This window comes from Megascapheus bottae, chromosome 10, assembly GCF_031878675.1.
Source record: "Megascapheus bottae isolate mThoBot1 chromosome 10, mThoBot2.hap1, whole genome shotgun sequence".
NCBI lineage: Eukaryota > Metazoa > Chordata > Mammalia > Rodentia > Geomyidae > Megascapheus > Megascapheus bottae.
In genome coordinates this window covers 34656214-34677145 of record NC_143518.1, presented here as the reverse complement: position 1 = coordinate 34677145, position 20932 = coordinate 34656214, and the positions used below count along the sequence as shown (strand labels likewise).

Sequence of the window (20932 nt, the reverse complement as noted above, 5' to 3'; positions counted from 1 at the left end):
TGCACCCAAAGAGAAATGTGAGCATTCTTGGAAAGAACCAAAATGGGAAAATCAACAAGGAAAAAGGGACAATAACCAAGAGAGAGAAACACAAATTAAAAACAGCGAGAAACAGATGGAAACTTAAGGGACAGAAAAATACATGGAAGGGGCCAGGAGTTTGACCCAGTGTTAGAGAGCTTGCCTAGCATGCACAAAGACCCAGGTTCGATTCCTTGGTACCACATACATAGAAAAAGCTGAAGTAGTGCTGTTGCTCAAGTGGTAGAGCTCTAGCCTTGAGAAAGTCCAAGAACAGTGCTCACGCCTGAGCTCAAGCCCAGGACTGGCAAAAAAAAAAAAAAAAGAGAAAGAAAGAAAAAAAGAAAGAAAGAAAGAGAGAAAAAGAAAAGTAAAAGAAAGAAAGAAAAAAGAAAAGTACATGGCAACAAACAAAAACTAGCCAGCTATAGAAACTCACATCTGTAGTCCTAGCTCCTCCTCAGGCTGAGGAGGAAGAATTACAAATTTGAAGGCAACCTGGGCTCTATGAAGCAAGTTCCATGCTGGCTAAAGCAAAGCAAATTTGAGGCTAGCCTGAATAACTTAGACCTTGTTTCAAACTATAATTAAAAACACCAAAAAACAAATAGTGATATGTTCAAGTGGTAGAGTATCCAACTTTTCCAAAATATGGGCTTGGGACATACTAATCAGGGGAGGTATGTGTTCTATGTACCCCCCACATACACACACCCAGTCTGGGGTTAGCACAGCAATACAGAGACACCTCTTGCTTCCAGAAGAAACTGGAGGAGGTACAGAACTGGAGGGAGCATGTGAGATTCAGGTTCCATGTCTAGATGAGCTGTCTACTGTAAAGGACTCCGTGACAGAGTAAAAACTGGAAGGAAAAGGAATATAAAGCTGGGAGAAAAGCTAAAAAGGCCCAGGAGTGGGCAGTTCCTATTTCCCCCTCTCTCTCACCTCTCTCCCTCCTCCTCCTTCCCCCCCTCCTTCGTCAGTCATGGGGCTTGAACTCTGGGCTTGGGCACTGTCTCTGAGCTCTTCAGCTTAAGGCTACCACCCTACCCTTGAGCCACAGCACCACTTCCAGTTTTCTAGTGGTTATTTGGAGCTAAGAGTCTCACGGACTTTAGTGTCCAGGCTGGCTTTGAACTGCAATCCTTAGATCTCAGACCCCTGAGTAGCTAGGATTACACAGGCGTGAGCCACTGTGCCTGGCTCTATTTCTCTTGAGTAGAAAATAGGATGCTGGCTGAACAACCAGAGACAGGTAAAAGCAAGAGTCTAAAATGAATACTCAACCAATAACTTTTAATCAAAATGACCCCACCACCCAAGCAGTTCCTTGCCTATTCTTAAAAGTATGTCATAGCTGAGCATAGTTGTTGGGAGATAAGCTGTGAAACTTTAGGGAAAATAATGGCTTTCAGATTTTAGTCAAGGCAATTAGAAGTTAGTTATGTTTTGTTTGCTTGTTCACTTAAAGGATTTCTTTTCAAACTATGATCTTGGAAAACTGAGGATCTTTACTATAAGAGATAGGGAAAACTAATTTGGTGTGATTCAGCTGTTGCTGAATTTCAGCTCTAAGATTCAAGTAAGGAACAGGTTCTGGTAACCATTCAATTACCATATTGCGGTAACAGTTGTGCCTCTTTTTTTTTTCATCTTTCTTTCTTTCTTTTTTAGTTGCAGGGTTTAAACTTGGGGCCTGGGTGCTATCCCTCTTTGTGCTCCAAACTAGCACTCCATTACTTGAGCCACAGCACCACTTCCAGCTTTTTCCTGGGGCCACAGATGCCCGGCTCAATTGTGCCTTCTTGCCCATACCCTCTCCATTCTGTTTTCTCTGAAGACCCAGTTGATATGAGGGAAAACGCTCTGCTTTGCTGTTAGTCCATTTCTATTGAAATCCTGGCCACTCTCTATGACCTCAGTTTCTCAGATCGAATAAGGAGCAAGTCCAAGTGTAAAAACCAGAGGCAAAAGGAGCAGTCATGCTTCCCACTTACAGCTCAGCCCTGGGGCACACAGATCCTGTTTCTGCCCCACCCCAGCTGGGCTAGCAGTAGAAATGTGTCTGCATTTCCTCCTGCAGCTGAAACTAATCAATGTGGATCTAGGCCTCTTCATCTTGGAGGGACAGAGAAGAAGTTCGGGGTCCTAGCTTGGATAAAACAGAAGGACAGCAATCTATTTTTCTCACTCTAACCCCACTTCACTTCATCTAGCGTCTAAAGCTGAGCAGCTTCTGCTCTGGACTTTATCAGAAGAGACTCCCTACATCCTTAAGCCTAAATTACAGGTGTCATAGTGTCTCTGTTTCTTTGTGTTATAGGAGCTTAATGAGATAGGATGATTTTTTTTTCTTTTTTGCCAGTCCTGGGGCTTGAACTCAGGGCCTGAGCGCTGTCCTTGGGCTTTCTCAAGGCTAGAGCTCTACCACTTGAGCCACAGCACCACTTCTGGCTTTTTCTGTGTATGTAGTACCGAGGAATCAAACCCGGGTCTTCGTGCTACCACTAGGCCAAACTTCCAGCCCCTGATTTTTTTTTTTTTTAATAAATTTACTCTTTCTGGGTATCCTTCAATTCGACCAAGAGAAAGCACGTGTGTGCGTGCAAGCACACTGTATGTGTAGGCTGAGATCACACCCTGAAAAACTGGATTATACTACCCTCTAGTGACTGGAGCGAAAAGTGCTCTCCCAATCGGAACCTTTAAAACCTGTGCTACCAAAAGGACATCTAAGTCGGGGGGCGGGGGCGGTGGGGGGGGGGAGTGAATTAAACGACAGCACTTTTGGGGAACGAAAACGCTACGGAAGTCCAGAGTGAAAAAGGTCGTTGAGACTACAGGCAAGGCTCTTGACTCCCAGGCCTCTGCATGGTCCACTTCCACTTCCTCATCCTGGCTTGTCTCCGCTTCCTACCTCTTCCCAGGGGAAGTCCATCCAAGCTAGAAACCCTGTTGCCAAACGGACACGTTCCCTCTAGCTTAAAGCAACGCCTTCACCTCCGTGGTCAAGAATGCACATCAGCTCGCAAGCTAGGAACTGGCTTCGCTCCGATTTTCTTGGGTTAACAATGTTTCCAGATTTTTATTGATTGCACACATCCCCCGTTGCTTGGGTGTGGACAATATGCTGGTGTGCAATTCTGGATAGCCAATCAGGTCTCCTGTCTCCGCGGCAACCCGTGCTTTGCGACCTTCCGTTTGCAGCGGGTCGTGCTGCAGCTTCTGCATTGGTTGCTGGGCAACGGCTAGAGGAAGTGATGGTGGGGTGGAACTGGGAGGCTCTTCTGGAGGGGGAGGTTTCCAGGGAAGCCCGCAGAAGGCAAGGTAGCGGGCCCGGCGTTTCAGGGCGCGCCTCGGGACGCAAACCCTGCCGCCCTACCCCTGCCCGGGCCCATGGCAATGGCGGTGCCTTCGGGTCGAGTGGGGGTTGCGGGCTGGGCCTGGAGGCCAGTGGCACGGGACGAGCTTCTGGCTCGGGCCTTCCATTCATGCACCGAACTGCAGGGACGGTTCTATCTGGTAGGGGGTCTCCTAGCAGGAGGGGCGAGGGAGCCCAGCAGTGATACTGTGATCTTCGATCCGACTGGGGGCCGCACCATGCGCTTGGAAGCCCCAGGCGCCCCCTTACGCAGTCACCACGACGCGGCACCCGTGGGCGGGCGTTGGCTTTGCGTGGTGGGCGGCTGGGACGGGTCCCGCCGCTTGGCCACAGTGGCTGCACTGGACACAGAGCGTGGAGAATGGGAGGCCTGGACAGCTACCTCTGGTAGCTCCCCCCCGGCTGGTCTCAGCAGCCACACCTGCACTCGCGTCTCAGATGGAGAAGTGCGGGTGGCAGGCCGGGAGGGTGGCGTCCGAACTCAGCGACGCTATGGAAGTATCTACACGTTAAAGCTGAATCCTGGCGCCCGCACCTATTGGTATGGCACCCCCTTGCCAAAACCTCTCACCCTCCTTTCATCTACACTTTGGAAAAACCAAAAGCTAAAAACGTTTTCGGGCAGTTGATCTACATCCTTTAGCATCCTTCTTCCCAGAATCCACCATGGTCTAAGATTACCCAACCGGGGATCTTCCCCATAGCCTGCTTTTTATCCTCACAAGGGATGTGGGAGAAAGGCGCGTTTCTAACACTCAGGCCTGAATTTCTACATATCCACAGCTACAAGGAAGAAGGCCATACAGTTTCTCGCTCAGGTCACTGCGCTGCCCTGCTTCAAACTCCTGGGCCTCACCCAGGACATCAGCTCTTGCTCTTTGGGGGTTGCAACTCAGCTGAACCAGAAATAGCTGGGCAATGGAATCATGGGAAGATTAAGGTAGTAACTATTCCTAACTTGAGCGGGTGCTAAAATCCTGATACCTAAGTACCTTCATGCAATCCTTTCTTTTTCCAAGGAGGAATCAGCAGCTGCCCCTCATCTGACGGAACAGCTTGCAAAGCTTGTGAGCAGTGGGCAGGGATCCAGGCAAGGCCCTCAGGGATTGCGGCATCATTCATGCTCTGTGGTTGGGCCTTTTGCTGTGCTGTTTGGTGGAGAAAGTCTAACCAAAGCCAGAGACAACATCTGCAATGACCTCTACATCTATGATACCCGTGAGAGCTAGAAAAATGGTTGAAGGGGTGGGGGGAGTGGGGAGATAGGAGAACCTAAAGGCTACAGAATAGTGATGGTAAGGGAAGAAGGATTGGATGATTGGACAGTAGCTAGAGGAATGCACAGAACATTAAGCATCTGAAGAAGCCTACAAATCAAATTTTTTAAATGGGCATTTGGGGGCTGGGAGCATGGCCTAGTGGTAGAGTGTCTGCCCAACACGCATGAAGCCCTGGGTTCGATTCCTCTGTACCACATACACAGAAAAGGCTGGAAGTGGTTCTGTGGCTCAAGTGGTAGAGCTCTAGCTTTGAGAAAGCCCAAGGACAGTGCTCAGACCAAATTCAAGCCCCACGACTGTTGAAAAAAGAAAAAAGGGCATTTGGTCATGCGAGTCTCTTGTCCACTTCAATAACGTGCCCACCCCTATCCAACAGGCAAGTCTCCTTCTCTGTGGTTCCACTTTCCCTGTGCAGACCGTGGACTGAAACGGATGGGCCATCGAACCTGCCTTTGGAATGATCGGCTTTACCTGGTCGGGGGTTTTGGTGAGGATGGCAGGACAGCTAGCCCACAGGTTTGCATCCTAGACCTCTTTATCTAAAGAACAGTGTCCAGTCATACCACCAAGCTCTGCTTTGTTGCAATCCTGTAAAGCATTATCAGAGCTATCAACCTCACTTCAAATGCTTATTAAATATCAATCTAAGTGTTAACATTTATCTGAATCTTTTTGGGGGGAGCATAGAACATAAGTAGACATCTTTATTTGCAAGGGAAAGGACATAGTATAATTTTTTTTTCTGATATTGTGAGCTATTAACCTGATGGAAAGAAAACCCACAAATTATGTTCTTCCTTTTAAAAAAATTTCCACCCCAAAGTAAGAGAAAGTTCCAGGCTACAGCTAAGCATTCTGATCAAAACATTTAATTAACAAAAAAATATTACAATAGTAGAGAAAATAATAATAACAATAAAGAGAAGTAGGAGTCAGGGTAAAAATAAATGCAGAGGACTTGGTTCCTAGGAGACCAATACTCCAGCTGAGCTGGCCTTAGCCCCAGACCCTTCTGAGTTTTCCTTGGATGCTGGCTTCTCATCTTCCCCCATAAGACGAATGTTGTGCTTTTCCCGGAATTCATTTAGTTCTTTTCCCTTTGCCTGAAGTTGCTGTGACAATGTCTCAATGATCTTCTGTATCTAGAGAGCAAGAAACAGAGATTAAATAATGATGTATAGTCTCCCTCCCTGCCCCCAGAATACATTAGGGCTAGGGGATGTGAAGAGAGATGCCATTTCTAACCTTGAGAGAAATAATAGTAGAGCCCAGACACTAATTGGATTCCTTTTTGAGAACACTGGTTTATAAACTTTAAAACATTCAAGAATCATGGGTGCTGCTTTTTTTTTTGGGGGGGGGGGGTCAGTCATGGGACCTGAACTCTGAGCCACAGCACTACTTCCTGTACTGCGTATTTTTTATTTTTTGCCAGATCTGGACTTGAGCTCAGGGCGTGAGCACTGTCCTTGGACTTTCTCAAGACTAGAGCTCTACCACTTGAGCCTCAACACCATTTCCGGCTTTTTTCTATATATGTGGAACCAAGGAATAGAACAACAGTCTTCATGCATGCTAGGCAAGCACTCTACCACTAGGCCAAACTCCCTGCCTGAGTACTGCTTATTTTTAAAACCTCATTTCCAAGGCTGATTCAGTGGATTCAGGAGAACCCAGAAAGTTACACTGGTGGCTCTTGCCTGTATCCCTAGCTACTCAGGAGACTGAGTTTTGATGATCACAGTTCAAAGACAGCCTAGGTGGTAAAGTCTTTGAGACTCTTACCTCCTATTAGCTATAAAAAAATAAAAAATAAAAAGGGGGGGGAGCCAAGAGTTTAGCCTAGTGGCAGAGTGCTTGCCTAATATGCACGAAGACCCTGGTTCAATTCCTCAGTACCACATACATAGAAAAAAGCTGGGAGTGGTGCTGAGGCTCAAATGGTAGAGCTCTAGCCTTGAGAAAAGTCCAAGGATAGTGCTCAGGCCCAAGCTCAAGCCCAGAACTTGCAAAAAAGAAAAAAGTGATGGTAAAATAAAAATGGTTGCTTTCATCTTAAAAAACAAAAAAACGACAAGAGGTAGGGTTGTGGTCAAGTGGCAAAGTGCTAACCTTGACCACAAAAACTCAGGGACCAAGTTCAAGCCCTTAGGACTAGGGGAAAACAAACAAAATGAGTTCTCTACAGTCTATATTTTCACTTTCAAAAAAATTTACTGTCTGCTTAAAATAAAAATAATATAAAGCTAATACTTAAGCTGAGCATATAGCTTAGGGGGACAGTGCATAGCAGAGCATGTTTTAAGATCCCAAGTTTGATCTCCAGGTAACTTATTATGTATACTTGGTGGTAGTACTAAGGGTTTGAACTCTGGTCTCATCCTTGTTAAATAGGCACTCCACAACTTAAGCCAATCCACTAGCATCTTTTTGCATTGGTTATTTTCAAAGTAGGGTCTTGCTTTATGATTGAGATGGCCTGGACTGAGATTCTATTTGTGTCTCCTTTATCACTAGGATGGCAGGTGTATGCCACTGCTTATCCTCCTTACAACTTAGGATGATGGCATGTATCACTAGGTCCCAACCATTGGCTGGAGTCTTAAAAGCTTCATTTTCTTTTTTTTTTAATTTGCCCAGCCTGGCCTCAAACCACAGTCCCTCATTCTTTACCTCTCAAGCCTCACCATGACCATCTGGTTCCTCAGGTTAGAGCGTGCGTGCGTGCGTGCGTGTGTGTGTTCCACTGTTGCATTACCCTGGTTCCTCATGTTAGAGCGTGGGGGGGGGGGGTTGCGCGCGCTCCAGTGTGTGTGTGTGTGTGTGTGTGTGTGTGTGTGTGTGTGTGTGTGTGTGCTCTACTATTACATTACCCTGTCTGGTTATTTTGGAGATGGAGTCACACAAACTTTTCTACAGAGTAGCTGGGATTACAGACATGAGTGAGCCTTGATGTCTGACTACTTCAGGTAGTTTTGATGTAGGTATCAATGGTACTGTGAGAAAGATTTTTCTAACCCCCACCAAATCAACCACATTAAAAGTCATAGAAGGGCATATACTCAACAAATCCTTGTCCAAGGAGTTGGATTTGGCATACTGTAAAGGGCTTAGATTAACAGACTATTTATATTGTCTTTGAAATGGGTTTCTATACAGATTTTCTTCAGTCATAATCCTTAAATCCCTGTCCACCACTTCTTCCTTATACTTTGTTGCCCGAAGCTTTTAATCAGGGAATCTGCTCACCTGTTCCTTGTTATTCTCCAAGGCAGGGAGCACCTCTTTGACAGTTCGTTCTACCAGCACACCTCCAACCATACGGAAGCACTTTCGAGTTTCATCGACTTCCTTCAGTGTATCGATCACTAGGCTGAGGCAGAAGGACAAGGCAGGACCTCGGAATTCAGTTTCACTCCACTGTAACCCTCCCTCACAAAATGGCCCACGTAATTCTCTTTTTTTTTAAAATCAGTTATGGGGCTTGAACTCAGCCTGGGTGTTGTCCCAGAGCTCTTCAGCTCAAGGCTACCACCCTACCCCTTGAGCCACAGCCCCACTTCTCGTTTTCTAGTGATTAACTGGAGATAAGAGTCTCACATTCTTTAGTGCTGGGCTGGCTTTAAACCAAGATCCTCAGATCTCAGCCTACTGAGTAGCTAGGATTACAGGAGTGAGCCACCCTGCCCGGCTTTTCCCCCACCCAAACCCGGAACTTGAACTCAGAGCCTGAGCACTGTCCTTGGGCTTTCTCAAGACTAGAGCTCCACCACTTGAGCCACAGTACCGCTTCTAGCTTTTTCTATGTATGTGGTACTGAGGAATCAAAACTGGGTCTTCATGCATGTTAGGCCAAACTCCCAGCCTGACCCACCCAATTCTTCTATTGTTTGTTTTTCTCACCTATGCTCATTCAACTCCATCTCCAGTTCAGCTGCTTTCGAAGCCAGGCCCCGTTGCTCCTGCCGAAGGCGATTGAAGCCAGCAATTACCTAAGAAAATATGACAGATGAGAAAGTGGAAATAAACACAGTAATGACAACACATGGGGTGGCAGGTTTTACAAAGATACATTAGTGAATGAATACCTACCTTGGAAAAGGAGATAAGTCATACTATCCTATTTTGGTCTATATGGAAGTATACTCTGTGGTAGGCAAATGCTGAATACCTACTATATGTAAGATATTTGCTAGGCAATAGAGGTATACAACAGAATAGATTTGGCCTCCGGCTTCTAGTAACTTATATTTTTGATAAAGAAGGGCTGGGAATGTAGCTCAATGGTAAAGCACTTCTGTGGCATGGAGAACGCCACAGTTTAAATCCTTAGCACCACAAACCAACCAACCAACCAACCAACCAACCGAGGGTGGAGTACCTACAGAGAAGCCTTAAACTTCTAGACTTTCAAGTAAAAGAGATGTAAGAAAGAGCTTTATGTCAGGCACAGTGGCTCATGCCTATAATCAATCCTAGCTACTCAGGAGGCTGAGATTTGAGGATGGTGGCTCAAAGCCAGCCCAGGCACTAAAGTTCATGAAACTCATCTCTCTAATTAACCACAAGAAATCCAGAAGTGGAACTGTGGCTCAAGAGTAGGGCAGTAGCCTTGAGCTGAAGAGCTCAGGGACAGTGCCCAGGCTGAGAGTCCAAGCCTCATGATGGGGGTGGGGGGGAAGAGGCTTTATAGTAATGAGTAGCTCCGAGTGCTGGGGCATAGCTCAGTAGTAGAGAGCAGGTTTAGTATTTTAGAAGTAATGAGTTCAATCAACATAACAGTAATCCTTAAAGGCCATATAGATGAGGCTCAATGAAAGGCCCTCCAAGATATAGAAACAAGAGCCATATAAGATGTGACTGTTGTTCTTAATGTACTGTTATTTCTCATCTCTTTTTGTTGTCCCTTGGTTATCTCATATTGTTACAGTGTCTTACCTTGTTATCTAATATATTGTATATATGTTTATTTGTTTATTTGAAATAGGATAGGGAAGGGGAGAAAACAAGATGGGGGGAGAGGGTGGAGAAGGGAAATGAGGACAAAAACATGAGAAGGGGTAATGCACCTTCTATCTGGTGAATATAATGTAACCCTTCTATTAATTACAATAAAAAATAAAGAGTAATCATCATATTATTACAGTATTTTACCTTGTTATCTGATGTATTGTATATATGTTTATTTGGTTATTTGAAATAGGATAGGGAAGGGGAGAAAACAAGATGAGGGGAGATGGGGACAAAGAAGGGAAATGGGGACAAAAACATGAGAAGGGGTAATGCACCTTCTATCTGGTGAATATAATGTAACCCTTCTATTAATTACAATAAAAAATATATGAAAAAAAAAAAGAGCCTAACTCAGTTGAGTCTAGTATTCCATCACTGGGGAACTACAACTCCTTACCTATAGGGGGGAAAAGGGGGGTTGGGAAAAGAGGCCCATAGGTTAAGCATGCACTCTTCCACTAAGAGTCACAGCCAAAGTCTTGTTAACAATATAATAACAGCTTAATAAGATTAAATTAAAAATGTCAATAACAAGCCAGGCATCAGTGGCTCTGTAATCCTATATACTCAGGAGGCTAAGATCTGAGGATAGTGGTTCAAAGCTAACCCAGGCACTAAAGTCCGTGAGACTCTTAATTCCAATTAATGGCCAGAAAACCAGAAGTGGCACTGTGGCTCAAGTGATAAAGTGCTAGTCTTGTGCTAAAGAGCTCAGGGACAATGCTCAGGCCCATAGTTCAAGCCCTACAACCAAGAAAAAAAAATCAATAACATCTTAATAACAACTCTTGTTTTATGTTTGTTTGGTTTTTGATGGTGCCAGTCCTGGGGCTTGAAATTAGGGCGTGGGCAACTTTTTTTGCTCAAGGCTGGTGCTCAACTACTTAAGCCACAGCTTCACTTCTGGCTTTTTGTGGTTAATTTGAGGTAAGAATCTCACAGACTTTTCTGCCCAAGCTGGCTTTGAAACAGGATCCTCAGATCTGTCTCTTGAGTAGCTAGAATTACAGGCGTGAGCCCACTGGTGCCTGGCTCCAGACCTTTTTTTTTTTTTAAAAAAATAGAGACTCATTTATTGCTCTACTTGGATCTCTGTCTTTTTTATGCTTCTCAAGTAGTTGAAATGACAGGTGCATACCACTATGCTCATCCTTTTTATTGGTTAAGATGAGGTATTAAGAATTTTTTGCTGGGCAGGGAGTTTGGCCTAGTGGTAGTGTGCTTACCTAGCATGCACGAAGACCCTTCGATTCCTCCATACCACATACATAGAAAAAAAAGCTGGAAGTGGTGCAGTGGCTCTAGTGATACAGCACTAACCTTAAGAAAGCCCAAGGACAGTGCTCAGGCCCTGAGTTCAAGCTCCAGGACTGGCCAAAAAAAAAAAAAAAAATTTATGCTCAGAGACAGCTCCAAGGCCAAGTTCAAGCTCCAGGACTGGGGAGGAAAAAGAGGCTGATAGATCACCTACCTACCAAGTTCAAGGCCCTGAGTTCAAATCCCACTACAACCAAAAACATACTGGTTAGGTATACAGTGAAAACATGTCAAAAAATGAAGCCAAGCAACCATTTGCTAATAAGTTAGCACAGGTACTAGGTGCTACTCATACAAGAGAAAAATGGCTCTGCAGACATTTCAGCTTTTTTAGAGGCTGCCCATTCCCATCACAGGTTCAGAGTGCTAAGTAATAACAAAAGGACTACCACATGGCTGGGAGTTTAGCCTAGTGGTTAAAGTGCTTGCCTCGCATGCATAAAGACCCGGGTTCGATTCCTCGGTACCACATACATAGAAAAAAAAGCCGGAAGTAGTGCTGAGGCTCAAGTGGTAGAGCTCTAGCCTTGAGAAAGTCCAAGAACAGTGCTCAGGCCCTGAGCTCAAGCCCAGGACTGGCAAAAAAAAAAGGACCACCACATGCCTGATCCCTGAATCCCACAAGCTCTACCTATGGCTCAAGTAGCTTCATATATGGCTGCACTGCAGTTCCAGAGGGCACAAGCACTAAGTCTTGGAAGTGACCATTATCTTGTGAGAAGGCATGTCTGCCTCTACCTAAATTCAAAGGATGTAATGTTTCTTTTTTCTTTTGCCAGTACTGGGCTTGAGCTCAGGGCCTGAGCACTGTTCTTGGACTTTCTCAAGGCTAGAGCTCTACCACTTAAGCCTCAGCACCACTTCCGGCTTTTTTCTATGTATGTGGTACTGAGGAATCGAACCGGGGTCTTCATGAATGCTAGGCAAGCACTTTAACCACCCGGCCAAACTCCCGGTTCCAAGGATGTAATGTTTCTGTCCAGGCAGAAACTTGCTGTAGAGGTAGACCAGCCACTGGGAATGTCTACTGAAGCATCCACCATGATCCCTGAATAATAAAGCAGCATAGTGTGCAATATCTGCCTGGTGAAAGTTGCAGGCACCAGTATACAGTCTAACTCAAAAACACCAAGCACAGTCAGATTCCACTGAAGCCAAAGAGGTGGGACTGCCCAATGTTTTAATTAATTAAAATTTTTCTGCCAGTCTTGGACTTGAACTCAGGTCCCTGAGCTCAAGGCTAGCAGTCTTATCACTTGAGCCACAGTGCCACTTCTTGCTTTTTCCATTTATTTGGAAGCACTAAGTCATATTTCCAGCCCCTGCCCAATGTTCTGGAGGTCCAATCTCCATTCTAGTGTTTCCAAAAGATACACATGGGAATAAAAATCATAGAATCTTATAATGTCTGCCCTCTTGGATTTCAGACTTCCTTAAGGCCCACTATTCCTTCCTTCTGGCCCTTTGGAGCAAGAATGCCCATCCTACAACTGCCTTTGAATTTTACTGGAAGTGGACAGGTTGTTTTCATTTTACAGGCTCAAATATGAGACTAGACTTTTGAATTCATGTTAGAACAAGACTTTTATTCTAACTGCATTTTGTTTCATAAGGACATGAATTTTAGGAGGGCTAAAAACAGTTTGTTCCCTCTAAAACTCATGTTGAACTTTATGTGTGCCAGTAACCAGGGCTTGAACTCTTTCTTGTTCACAGCTAATTGAAAATAGAATCTTACAGACTTTTCTTCCTAGGCTAGCTTTGAACCTCTCTCCTACAAGTGTGACTCTTCTGAGTAGGATTACAGGCGTGAGTCACTAGCATCTGGCTTCATTTTGAACTCTGACTGCTACTGTGGCAGGACTTTTAAAATCTGACTGGGTAACACACTGGTAATCAATGAGGATGAGACAAGAAGATGATGACTTTGAGGGCTGCCTGGGCTATACTTTCAGAACTAGAGGGGGGATGAAGTGGTGAGACTACTAACCATGATTGAAAAAGCTGAGGCAGAGTTTGAGGCTCTGAGTTCAAGTGCCAGTATCAGCACACACACAAACGTGGGGAGGATGAGGACTAGGTCATAGTATCATTCTTTGTTTTTGTCAGTCCTGGGACTTGAAGGATGAGGACTAGGTCATAGTATCATTCTTTGTTTTTGTCAGTCCTGGGACTTGAACTCGGGACCTGAGCACTGTCCTTGGGCTTTCTCAAAGCTAGAGTTCTACCACTTGAGCCACAGCATCACTTCTGGCTTTTTCTATGTATGTAATACCAAGGAATTAAATCTAGGTCTTCATGCATGCTAGGTAAGCACTCTACCACTAGGCCAAACTCCCAGCCCCCATTTAGGAATGGATTTTCCTAAGAATGGGAATTTTAGACTGTTCTTTGAGCATTCTTCCTTCTGCAAGCGCCTGCTTGCCTTCTTACCTTCTGCCATATTATGATACCATTGCTAGATGCTGCACAGAACTCCCAACCTTCAGAACCTGAGCCAAATGCCTTTCCCTTACAAATTACCTAGTCTCTTTTGTTTTACAGCAATAGAAAATGGACATCATGGACCAGGAGTTTGGCCTAGTGGTAGGTGCTTGCCTAGCTTGCAGGAACCCAGGTTTGATTATTCAGTACCACATACAAAGAAAAAGCTGGAAGTTGTGCTGTGGTTCAAGTGGTAGAGCACTAGCCTTGAGAAAGCTCAAGGACAGCGCCCAGATCCTAAGTTCAAGCCCCAGTATTGGCAAAAGAAAAAGAAAAAAGAAAACGGACATCATAATCATCACACACACACACACACAGAGCATAGATGGGAGGGGGAACTTTCAAAGAGATATATTTGAAAAGAGTAAGAAGGATAGTAGGATTATGGTTAGTTTATTTCCTACATTGTATTATCTCCTGTGTTTTCTACATTTCTTTTGCTTTTTCTTTTTTTCACCTGTCCTGGGGCTTGAACTCAAGAGCTTGGGCTCTGTCCCTGAGCTTCTTTTGCTCAAGGCTAGCACTCTACCACTTGAGCCACAGTGCCACTTTTGGTTTTTCCTGTATATGTGGTACTGAGAAATTGAGCCCAGGACTTCCTGCATGCTAGGTAAGCACTCTACCACCAGGCTACATTCCCAGCCATTTCTACATTTCTTACAATAAAATGTATTTTTTATAACAGGAAAACATGATATAACCTATATCCTGTTGTGACTCCCATATTGCTTACATTAAAAAGCCCCAAGGAGGTTGTTTGGAGGTTGGAGCTCCCGGCTGGGAATTCAGTGGCAGAGTAGTCCTGTCACATAAACGAATTTACTATTCAGATAAATAGTAGATGACGAGGAATTCGAATACTGGCATGCCATGTTACCCAAGGACACAGCCAAACTTGTCCCTAAAACCCATTTGATGTCTGAATCTGAATGGAGGAATCTTGGCATTCAGCAGAGTCAAGAATGGGTTCATTATATGAACCATGAACCAGAACCTCACATCTTGCTGTTCTGGAGACCATCACCCAGCAAGCCAAAGAAATGAAGCTGGAGAACCGTTCTCAACCTCAAGCTTTACATAGCTGTCCTTCCTAATATCTTTCTCATAGCATGGTTCTGTTGCTTTCTTATTTCTCATTTTGATATTTAAAGAATGTTTGATACACTGTTTGAATGTGCTGAAAACTGCTTTGCTTCTTGAGTAGAGCCACCACCACAGCCTTGCCAGGAATACTTTGTGGGCTGCAAGCTCAGCTATGTTTCAAGACTTGATTAAAGAGGAAGTTTTTACAATAAAAAAAAAAAAAAAAAAAAAGCCCCAAAGGAAGCGGGGAACAGTGGCTCAGGCCTGTAACCCTAGCTAGTCAGGAGGCTGAGATCTGAGGATCTTAGTTCAAAGCCAGCCCAGGCAGTAAAAAGTTCAGTAAAAAGTCCAAGGGACTCTTATCTCCAATTAATCACCAGAAAAATGGAAGTGGCACTGTGGCTCTATGGTAGAGTGGTAGACTTGAGCTGAAGAGCTTAGGGGCAGTGCCCAGGCCCAGAGTTCAAGTCCCATGACAGACAGACAGACAGACACACACACACACAAAGCCCTAAGGGACTGGGATTGTAACTTAGTGGTAGATTGCTTGCCTTGTATACAACAGACCCTGATTTCAATTCCTCAGTGCCACATAAACCAAAAAATTCATTAAATAAATCAATTAATTTAAAAAAATAAAAGCCCCAAATTATTTGCCACTCAAAGACTTCTATAACCACACTTAACTTGTTTTAAGAACCACATTTTTTTAAAGTGTGGTAAGCCAAGCTCTGAGACAAACGACATGTTTTCTCTCATATGAGGAAGTCAGATCTGATATATAGTGGAATGTGGTAAATTATACAGGACTCTAGACATTCACATACAGTGAGACCAAAGGAGGATTACTCTCAGGAGAGGAACACAAAGGCACAATGCCTATGCGCATTTGATCATATTAAATAATATTTATTGAAATGAAGGTTTTTTTCTTACTGTTTTTGCCTTGTTTGTTCATTTATCTGTTTTGGGAAAGGTAAGGAGGGCACAGAAATAGTGACAAAGGATAAACAAATGCAGCAGTAGTACTCACTAGACAGTATGTTGAAAATGAACATGGGAGGGAAGGAGTGACACTGTCCAAAAAGAAATGTCATTACTTGATTCATGCAGCTGTAACCACTTTTGTCACCCTAATAGTAATGATAATGATGATAGGTCCTGAAAAAGAAAAATACTACATCTAACTTAAAACTTACAGTCACCAAACTTCAGGTCAATCTCTGCTTTCTCCCAGCTCTTCCTCTTCTTTTTCTTGTGTGTGTGCCAATACTGTGACTTGAACTCAGGGAGTTCAAGAGCTTCAGCATTTTCACTTAAGGCTGGTATATCGAGCCAAATCTCCACTTCTGGTTTTTTGCTAGTTAACTGAAGAGTCTCGTGGCCTTTCTTACTCAGGCTGGCTTCAAACTATGATCAGATCTGAGCCTTCTGAGTAGCTAAGATTACAGGTGAGAATCACCCACGCCCAGCCCACACTATGCTCTCTGATGGCAGAATTTCAGAATTCTTTAAGCATATACCTTTGCATGTATTAAATGCTCAACAAAAAAACTGATAAATATGCCTATGATTAAAATAACTGTTGTCCAGCCCGGCGAGATGGCTCACGCCTGTAATCCTAGCTACTTGGGAGGCCGAGATCTGAGGATCAAGGTTCAAAGCCAGCCCGGGCACAAAAGGACCTGAGACTCCTATCTCCAATTAACCTCTAGAAAATGAGAAATGGGGCTTGGCTCAAGGGTAGGATGGTAGCCTTGAGCTGAGGAGCTCAGGGACAAGGCCCAGTCTGAGTTCAAGCCCCATGACCCACAAAAAACAAAACAACAACAAAAAAAAAACCCGTTGTCCGACATTTTTTCCCTCGGTGGCATAGCTGAAACCCAAGGTTTCAGGCACCATAGCAATTAATCTACCAAGGACCTACACTAAAGCGATTTTCAGTGCTATTGTGTAAATTTCTCCACACTAACCTCCCCATTAACAACCCACGGTTTTCCAGACTACTAAGGGGCTTTTTCTAGTTCATGGATCAGACGTTTCTCAACATTAGAGAACTGAGGGAAAAGCAAGCTCGGATTAGAAAGGGTGGGGAGGGGGTGGGGGTCTCTCAAGATGAGTTAATGTAGTAATGACTCCTGAATCAAACATTGTGCAGAACACCAGACAACGGTTCGAGCATGTGAGTCACGTGGCTCTGCAGAAGGTCGGCGACCGTCAACGTGGCTTCAGGGTCACGTTAACACATCGCACGCCCGGCTCCCGGAGAGTCGTTATTAGCTGCCATGTCCAACTCGGCCCGGTTTACGGTGCTGAGGAGAGGTAAGATAGACGACGACCACCCATCCGCGGCGGGATTCCAGCCTCCCGGAGCCCTGCCCACACGTGAGGCCCCCCAACACCTCGCGGGACCTGACTCACACCTGCCCCCTCCCCCCCGCCTCAGCCACCGGGCCTCGTCAAGGACCCTCCCCCTCGGAGCGGTCACGCAAATGTGACAATGGAGGAAAGACCAGCCCAAGTCACAAACCCCCTTTCTCGCCTCGATTCCAGACCCAGTAAGGTGCCCACCTTCCCACTATCCACTCCTCACCTGTTCGGCCGACACCGCCCCTTTCCCCACATTGTTCCCGCCGCTCTTGCCGACTCGACCGCTGCTGTCCGCCATCTTCGCCGCCTGCTGGGTTTCCGGCCTGCGCAGAGCCGTCTCGCCTTACGTCACATCCGGTCTTGTAGTGACCGCCCACTCGCCCGGGTGATTCTGGCTCCAGGCTGTTCTGCGCCGCGGCTGGGACCCTGCGAATGCTTTGGGTTGTATCTCCATGTAGGACCTGCGCTCTATCCCTCCGGTCGTGGTGAACTCCACCTGCTGTGCTTTGATTTGTGCAACAGAGATTTCCCCCACCGCAGGGAGAGGCGGGGAAAGAATGGTTGGGGGGCGGAATGGGTTGGGAGGGGGGTGTCGCAGGTTTGGGATCGGGTCCTGAGTCCCCTGTCTATGGTGCTACCTTGGAACAAGGGTGAACCTCAGAGGTTCTGGTGTAAGCCAGAAGATACGCTTCGAGTCAGTACGACTGTGCAAGTGTACTGTCGAGAAGACAGGCGTAGGGAAACGAGGAAAGTTTCCAGAGATGACTTTTGAACTGCGGAAACGTTTGGCAGAGGGAAGGGCTTCGGGTATTCGGAGTCTGAGCTTTGTCCCTTCCCTCTTCTTCAACATTATGATTTCCTCTCCTTAGCCCTTAGTAGTAAAGAGATATTTTTGAAGCCTTAGGGGTGGGAGGACAAAGCCCTGATCCTACCTCAAAATGAAGGGAGAGGCCACAGAATCCTAAAAAATTATTGCTTGAAGAGTTTGGTGTCCTGATTTCTCACCTTCCTCAGGCTGGGCTTTACCACCAGGCCTGCTCACCAACTCCTGCCCCTTCTGTCTCCTGGATTCCGGATACCTCGACTCTCAGTGCTTTGTGCTCAGCCCAGGTAACATTTTGCTTCGTCTTCAGTGCCTGACATATAGGGGATGCTCAGTGTTTGTTAGCAGGATGGTAGGAGACAAAGGCTTTTGCTATCACCGGTTAATCCCAGTAGCTCTGTGTTAGTATACCTGGTAAGAGCCAAAAGAAGTCCAACTTCCTGCCTCCCCATTTGAGGCCCTATCATTAAACTTGGGTTCTCCATGCTAGGAAATCTGAGAATCTTGCCTGCGACATTCACAGGCCCAGAGCCATGGCTATCTCCTCTTCCTCCTGGGAGCTGCCCCTGGTGGCTGTGTGCCAGGTAACATCTACACCAGACAAGCAACAGAACTTTAAAACATGTGCTGAGCTGATTCGAGAAGCTGCCAGATTGGGTGCTTGCCTGGCTTTCCTGCCTGAGGCATTTGACTTCATTGCTCGGGACCCTGCAGAGACACTACATCTTTCAGAACCACTGGATGGGAACCTTTTGAGCCAATATACCCAGCTTGCCAGGTATCAGGAAGTTTGGGGGAAAGGCAAAATCTTTTTTGAACATTGTTAGGGTGCCAGATAAGAGGGTAGAACCTTGTGACAAGTTGCCAGTGTCTCCACCCTTTACCAGGGAATGTGGACTCTGGCTGTCCTTGGGTGGTTTCCATGAGCGTGGCCAAGACTGGGAACAGACAAAGAAAATCTACAATTGTCATGTGCTTCTGAACAGCAAGGGTAAGATGTCTTAAGCCCTGTAGCTTGCCTCTTCCAGGTTCTTCCACCTAAATTCAAGATTCTCCAGGATTGTTACTCTTATCCTCCTTAGCATAAGGTCTTAGTGGCTTTAGTCTTCAGTTTTTTTCACCCTTGGGAGAAAAGCTAATCTGGGCTTCTGGAGTTCTTGCACTCATTTCTCCTCCATCTTCTAGGATCAGTAGTGGCCACTTACAGAAAGACACATCTGTGTGATGTAGAGATTCCAGGACAGGGGCCCATGCGTGAAAGCAACTCTACCATGCCTGGACCTAATCTTGAGTCACCTGTCAGCACACCAGCAGGCAAGGTGGGAACTGGAAGAGGATGGAACTGGGAGAGGAAAAAGAAGGGAATAAGAATATACTAAAATGTATGGAAGATATAAAACCCTAACTGGGATACTGGAGCTAATAGAACTGTGACAATGAAGACAGGGAGGCTAAATAGGCTGTTTTTCATTTCAGATTGGTCTAGCTATCTGTTATGACATGCGGTTCCCTGAACTCTCTCTGGCATTGGCTCAAGCTGGAGCCGAAATACTTACCTATCCTTCAGCCTTTGGATCTGTTACGGGCCCAGCCCATTGGGAGGTAAGAGGATACCTCTTCAAAACCTAAGGGTAGCCAGGCACTGATAGCTCATGCCTATAATTCTAGCTACTTAGGAGGCTGAGATCTGAGGATTGCAGTTCAAAGCAGCCAGAGCAGAAGTCTTTTCTCCAGAAAAACAGAAACATGCAGCTGTGTTTCAGAGTGATAGAGCACTAGCTTTGGATACAAAAGCCCAGGGAGAGCAGCCAAGCCCCATGCCCCCCCCCCCCAAAAAAAAAACTAAAGGATTTATTTTAACCTCATTCTCTTGCCCCATCCAGTTAATTTTTTATTTTATTATTTTTGCCAGTCCTGGGGCTTGAACTCACTCAGGACCTGAGCACTGTACTTGGGCTTTCTCAAGCCTAGAGCTCTACTACTTGAGCCACAGCACCACTTTGGCTTTTTCTATGTGGTACCAAGGAATTGAACCCAGGTATTTGTGCATGCTAGGCAAGCCTACCACTAGGCCAAACTCCCTGCCCCATCTAGTTGATTTTCTTCCCACTAGTGGGAAAATTCACTTCCCAGGTAGTTGCCATTCATGGTTATTATTAATTCAGCAATTTGTTCCCTAAGCCATTACCAAAATGGTCACAGTGAGCAAATCTGAGGTACCGACTTCCTATTGCTTCCCTAGTTGTCGTCCCATATACTTGAGTGACCAAACATCTCATCTTCAGGTGTTACTGCGGGCTCGTGCCATTGAAACCCAGTGCTATGTGGTGGCGGCAGCTCAGTGTGGACGCCATCATGAGTCGAGAGCAAGTTATGGCCACAGCATGGTGGTGGACCCCTGGGGAACAGTGGTGGCTCGCTGTTCCGAGGGGCCAGGCCTCTGTCTTGCCAGAATCAACCTCAACTATCTGCGACAGATACGCCAACACCTCCCTGTATTCCAGCATCGCAGGCCTGACCTCTATGGCAATCTGGGTCACCCACTGTCTTAAGGTTTTGGACTGGAGACCCCACTGTGAGGTGCTGCTGCTATGACTTGTAGGCAGGACCCAAACACAGCTCCCCTCACTCAGAGAACTTCAAGCTGTCTTAGGAGAACACAAATTCAACTTCTTGGGAAGAAAAACTTTGAGCTGAGCTCAGATTTCAGTTTCAGAAAAGTGTAATTTTATAGTCACTGTTTATTTCATGAAAACTGAAGTTATGCTGAGGGCTGAGCAGCACTAGAATTGTAAAAATAATCATAATCATAATGTTTGTGTCTGGACATCTCTTTTGGGAACTGGAAGGGTGGTATTGTACCTGCTGTACTAGCTCCAGTTCTAGGTCTCCTGGCTCACTCAACATGCCTCCCTACCTTAAAAAAAAAAAAAGTGCAACACTCAGTGCATTTCCTAGTCCCATTCTCCCAAGTATGAGAGTGGGAACAGGAATAGAGGAGGGAGAAGGGAAAAAGTAGGAAATGATACTGAATTATTTGACTTTGTCTTATAGTGCCCTTTGCCCATGCCAGAAGCAAGAGGGCTTCAACATACTTGAGCACAGGGTCCACTCCCCTGCCCCTTTGCAGAGGGAGTGCATTATATATTATAGTCAGCA

At 45.5% G+C, this 20932-nt stretch overlaps 3 protein-coding genes and 1 pseudogene across 5 annotated transcripts; 3 read left to right on the top strand and 1 right to left on the bottom strand.

Annotated features, from left to right (window-relative positions):
* Window positions 1-3274: 3274 nt before the first annotated feature.
* Klhdc9 (kelch domain containing 9) lies at window positions 3275-5470 on the top strand. 2 transcript variants are annotated; one of them, XM_090340628.1, is made up of 4 exons: window positions 3275-3944; window positions 4187-4343; window positions 4426-4621; window positions 5060-5470. In XM_090340628.1, exons 1-4 carry the CDS (start codon window positions 3418-3420, stop codon window positions 5224-5226), a joined length of 1047 nt encoding a protein of 348 aa, XP_090196754.1. In that variant the 5' UTR covers window positions 3275-3417; the 3' UTR covers window positions 5227-5470. The 2 variants fall into 2 exon arrangements, with proteins under 2 accessions (XP_090196754.1, XP_090196753.1); XM_090340627.1 differs by having other exon boundaries at window positions 4423-4621.
* A 60-nt stretch (window positions 5471-5530) lies between these two features.
* Window positions 5531-17282, bottom strand: Pfdn2 (prefoldin subunit 2). The gene is made up of 4 exons (XM_090340642.1): window positions 17174-17282; window positions 8587-8675; window positions 7933-8056; window positions 5531-5825 (listed from the first exon to the last, which is right to left on the bottom strand). The coding sequence occupies exons 1-4, from the start codon at window positions 17246-17248 to the stop codon at window positions 5649-5651; spliced, it is 465 nt and encodes a 154-aa protein (XP_090196768.1). The 5' UTR covers window positions 17249-17282; the 3' UTR covers window positions 5531-5648.
* On the top strand, window positions 11241-14583 carry LOC150058001 (cyclin-dependent kinases regulatory subunit 1 pseudogene; annotated as a pseudogene).
* Window positions 17283-17316: 34 nt separating the features above from the next.
* On the top strand, window positions 17317-20401 carry Nit1 (nitrilase 1). 2 transcript variants are annotated; one of them, XM_090340630.1, is made up of 7 exons: window positions 17317-17404; window positions 17965-18060; window positions 18264-18551; window positions 18661-18764; window positions 18959-19092; window positions 19250-19375; window positions 20059-20401. In XM_090340630.1, coding segments are annotated over exons 1-7 (1017 nt in total). In that variant the 5' UTR covers window positions 17317-17402; the 3' UTR covers window positions 20326-20401. The 2 variants fall into 2 exon arrangements, with proteins under 2 accessions (XP_090196756.1, XP_090196757.1); XM_090340631.1 differs by lacking the exon at window positions 17317-17404 and having other exon boundaries at window positions 17436-18060; window positions 18297-18551.
* The last annotated feature ends 531 nt before the right edge of the window (window positions 20402-20932 follow it).

Coding starts and splice junctions, on each gene's coding strand:
- Klhdc9 (XM_090340627.1), top strand. CDS start 3,418: ATGGCAATGGCGGTGCCTTCGGGTCGAGTGGGGGTTGCGGGCTGGGCC. Junction 4,344..4,422: donor GGAATCATGGGAAGATTAAG/GTAGTAACTATT, acceptor TCTTTTTCCAAG/GAGGAATCAGCAGCTGCCCC. Junction 4,622..5,059: donor CCTCTACATCTATGATACCC/GTGAGAGCTAGA, acceptor CCTATCCAACAG/GCAAGTCTCCTTCTCTGTGG.
- Pfdn2 (XM_090340642.1), bottom strand. CDS start 17,248: ATGGCGGACAGCAGCGGTCGAGTCGGCAAGAGCGGCGGGAACAATGTG. Junction 8,676..17,173: donor GGGCGGTGTCGGCCGAACAG/GTGAGGAGTGGA, acceptor ATATTTTCTTAG/GTAATTGCTGGCTTCAATCG. Junction 5,826..7,932: donor TGGAGAATAACAAGGAACAG/GTGAGCAGATTC, acceptor CTTGCTCTCTAG/ATACAGAAGATCATTGAGAC.
- Nit1 (XM_090340630.1), top strand. Junction 18,552..18,660: donor CAATATACCCAGCTTGCCAG/GTATCAGGAAGT, acceptor ACCCTTTACCAG/GGAATGTGGACTCTGGCTGT. Junction 18,765..18,958: donor TGTGCTTCTGAACAGCAAGG/GTAAGATGTCTT, acceptor TCCATCTTCTAG/GATCAGTAGTGGCCACTTAC.